We start from the raw sequence: 2,500 nt of genomic DNA, 5'->3' as shown, positions 1-2,500 counted from the left end.
CTCCATCACTTTATTACCAGCTCTTGTTTTGCACTGATATATGGCATAAGAAATGACAATTATGATTCTGGGCAAAAAAATATAATAAATCAATAAGATATAGTGAAAAGATCATTATCATTAGTAGTAGATCAACACATTCAGATGATAGCATTTTATTGTTAGTTTATTAAAAAAAATTCTTACCAGATGCTGCAGATGCAAAAAGCAGAAGCAACAGGATTATGATAGATACTGTTACTGAATACTGGTAATTAATGCCTTTCCTCTCCCCTTTTCTCGACTCTCAGGTGGCAAACTACTTCAATGCCATCCTCAAGAAGAAAGCAGAATGCAACCAACTGCCAGATACTGCCAGGAAGAAACAGCAGATCAATATCAAGGACAACTTCTGGTTGGTCACTCCAAGGTCCAAGACAGCAATTGAGGCCTGGTTTAAGGACCTGGCAGGATCAAAGCCCTTAATGTCCCTTGCTAAGAAGGTATGCTTTTTTTTTAGAACATATAGGTGGGTCTTTTTTGCAAGATAGGTAAACTTGGTATGCTGGGAAGATAAAAAATAACATTCTTTCAGAAGCTGAAAGTAAATGAGAAAGGTTTCATATATCATGCATTTGTAGTTAGCATTTCAACATTAGAAATGATAAAAGCCAGGATTTTTTTTTTTTATCCTATCTAATTATTTACTTGTGTATATGTTCAATAGTTTATTTATTATTTATCACTTATTATTATTTTTTTTACTTTCCAAAATAGGTGCCTATCTTCAGCAAAAGAGAAGATATGTTCCTCACACTGTGCGAGTATTCCGTGCCAATGCTGCGGGCAACATGGTTCATCAAAATGACCTCGGCATATCACGAATCCAAGGTGGCCGAATCCAAGATCAAGAAGAGACAGCAACCAGATATAGCGCAAGGTGAGGAAGGAGGAACAAGGAAATGAGGGAAAGAGAGAAATTGATTAAGTTATGCTTAGATACAAAAAAGAAAGGCAGGTCTGTGGCAAGTCAGTTAAAAAAGGGCCTTACAAAGAGCAGATTTTATAATGGAGAGAACACTTTCCCTTCCATGATTTTAACAAGAAGGCACAGGAAGCATTTGTGTGAATCAGCACCAAAGAGAAAAAGTCCTGTTTTAGAGGGGAACCCCTATGTTGGTCTCTTCCCCTAATAGAGATGTTATAGAGTTTTGTGGCTATTCCCCAGGTATGGGTTTATAAATCATGGTAGGAATTTTTGCCATTGTGGCGTTCCTTAGCCTATAAGAAGCTGATCAAAATGTTTTGAATATTTGAATTGTGTGTAGGTTTAAGGATTGTAGTGGCATTTGAGACCTCCCTGGTAAGGGGATATGTATTTACTAAATAGATCTTTGAAGATTTATTTTTGCCAGTAATAGAAATATTGCTCCATTTTTTCTCTTCCTTCTCCTTTCCTCCCTCTAAGGATGGAATGTTTAATTTTTATTATCTTTGATATATATAATCTCTTCAAGTATTGGCTTGATTTTTGTACAGATGTACATCTGAACAAGATGAAGAAGAAAAAAAAGTACATATGAAATTAGGCTATTTTATATCAAAAAAAGAAAAAAAGAAAAAGATAGTAATGAATTTTTCCTTCTCCCAGATTGGACCCAAACTCTAACACGGCTCCTGCGAGAACAACTCAACAAAATCGCTGAGATGTACCTGGGCAATCCAAGTGCATCCTCGACGACACCCTCAGCCTCTTCCACACCCAATCCAAACACCCCTGGAGGGTCTCTGTCTACCTCTAGCACAGTGTCATCCACGTTGCCTTCAACAACACAACCACCCCAGTCTTCACCCCATAATCAAGGTCAGTGTTCTTAAAAAAAAAAGGAAAAAAAGAGACAGACAGACAGACAGACAGACAGACAGACAGACAGACAGACAGACAGACAGACAGACAGACAGACAGACAGACAGACAGACAGACAGACAGACAGACAGAGAAAGTTTATATATAAGTTAAAGAATAGACAGTTAAATGAATAAGGGATGAGTAATGAACAAAGAATGATGAATAATCTCTTTCTTTGAATTTCTATCTCATGTTAATTCCTCCTATGTGCTTGGTGGCTTAGTATTGATCTTGTGCTTGGGAGTTTAAAGGTCTCTGGTGGTCCTATATAATAATAATAATAATAATAATAATAATAATGATAATAATAATAATAATAATAATAATAATAATAATAATAATAATAATAATAATAATAATAATAATAATAATAATAATAATGATATTATTGATTCCTCAGTAGTTAAAAAAATTTCCTCAATACTCCTCTTCCCTACCATCTCTGTATTCTTTCCTACTAATCTTCTGTCTCTTAATTCCACATCTGATTGATCTCCCTTGCACCAGGACTCTCAGGATCAGGGAGTGGATTGCCAGGAACTGGGGCACAAGGGCAGACTACCCAGGCCCAGCTTACCCACTGTCTGCGCAATTGGAACTACTGCCTCCAGT

At 36.4% G+C, this 2,500-nt stretch overlaps 1 protein-coding gene across 8 annotated transcripts in view; it reads left to right on the top strand.

Moving 5' to 3' along the window:
• The window catches only part of LOC125044013 (mediator of RNA polymerase II transcription subunit 12-like protein), a 39,340-nt gene that overhangs the window by 2,121 nt on the left and 34,719 nt on the right, over nucleotides 1–2,500 (top strand). For all 8 annotated transcript variants that reach the window (XM_047640442.1, XM_047640441.1, XM_047640437.1 and 5 more), the window contains exons 3-6: nucleotides 291–482; nucleotides 757–919; nucleotides 1,631–1,843; nucleotides 2,396–2,500. The exon at nucleotides 2,396–2,500 is cut by the window's right edge and continues 20 nt beyond it. In XM_047640442.1, the coding sequence (XP_047496398.1) occupies nucleotides 291–482; nucleotides 757–919; nucleotides 1,631–1,843; nucleotides 2,396–2,500 (673 nt within the window). The remainder of the gene's footprint in view (nucleotides 1–290; nucleotides 483–756; nucleotides 920–1,630; nucleotides 1,844–2,395) is intronic.

This window comes from Penaeus chinensis, chromosome 35 (genome assembly GCF_019202785.1).
Source record: "Penaeus chinensis breed Huanghai No. 1 chromosome 35, ASM1920278v2, whole genome shotgun sequence".
NCBI lineage: Eukaryota > Metazoa > Arthropoda > Malacostraca > Decapoda > Penaeidae > Penaeus > Penaeus chinensis.
The sequence above is the reverse complement of the archived record's forward strand: the minus strand, read 5'-3'. Positions and strand labels throughout refer to the sequence as shown.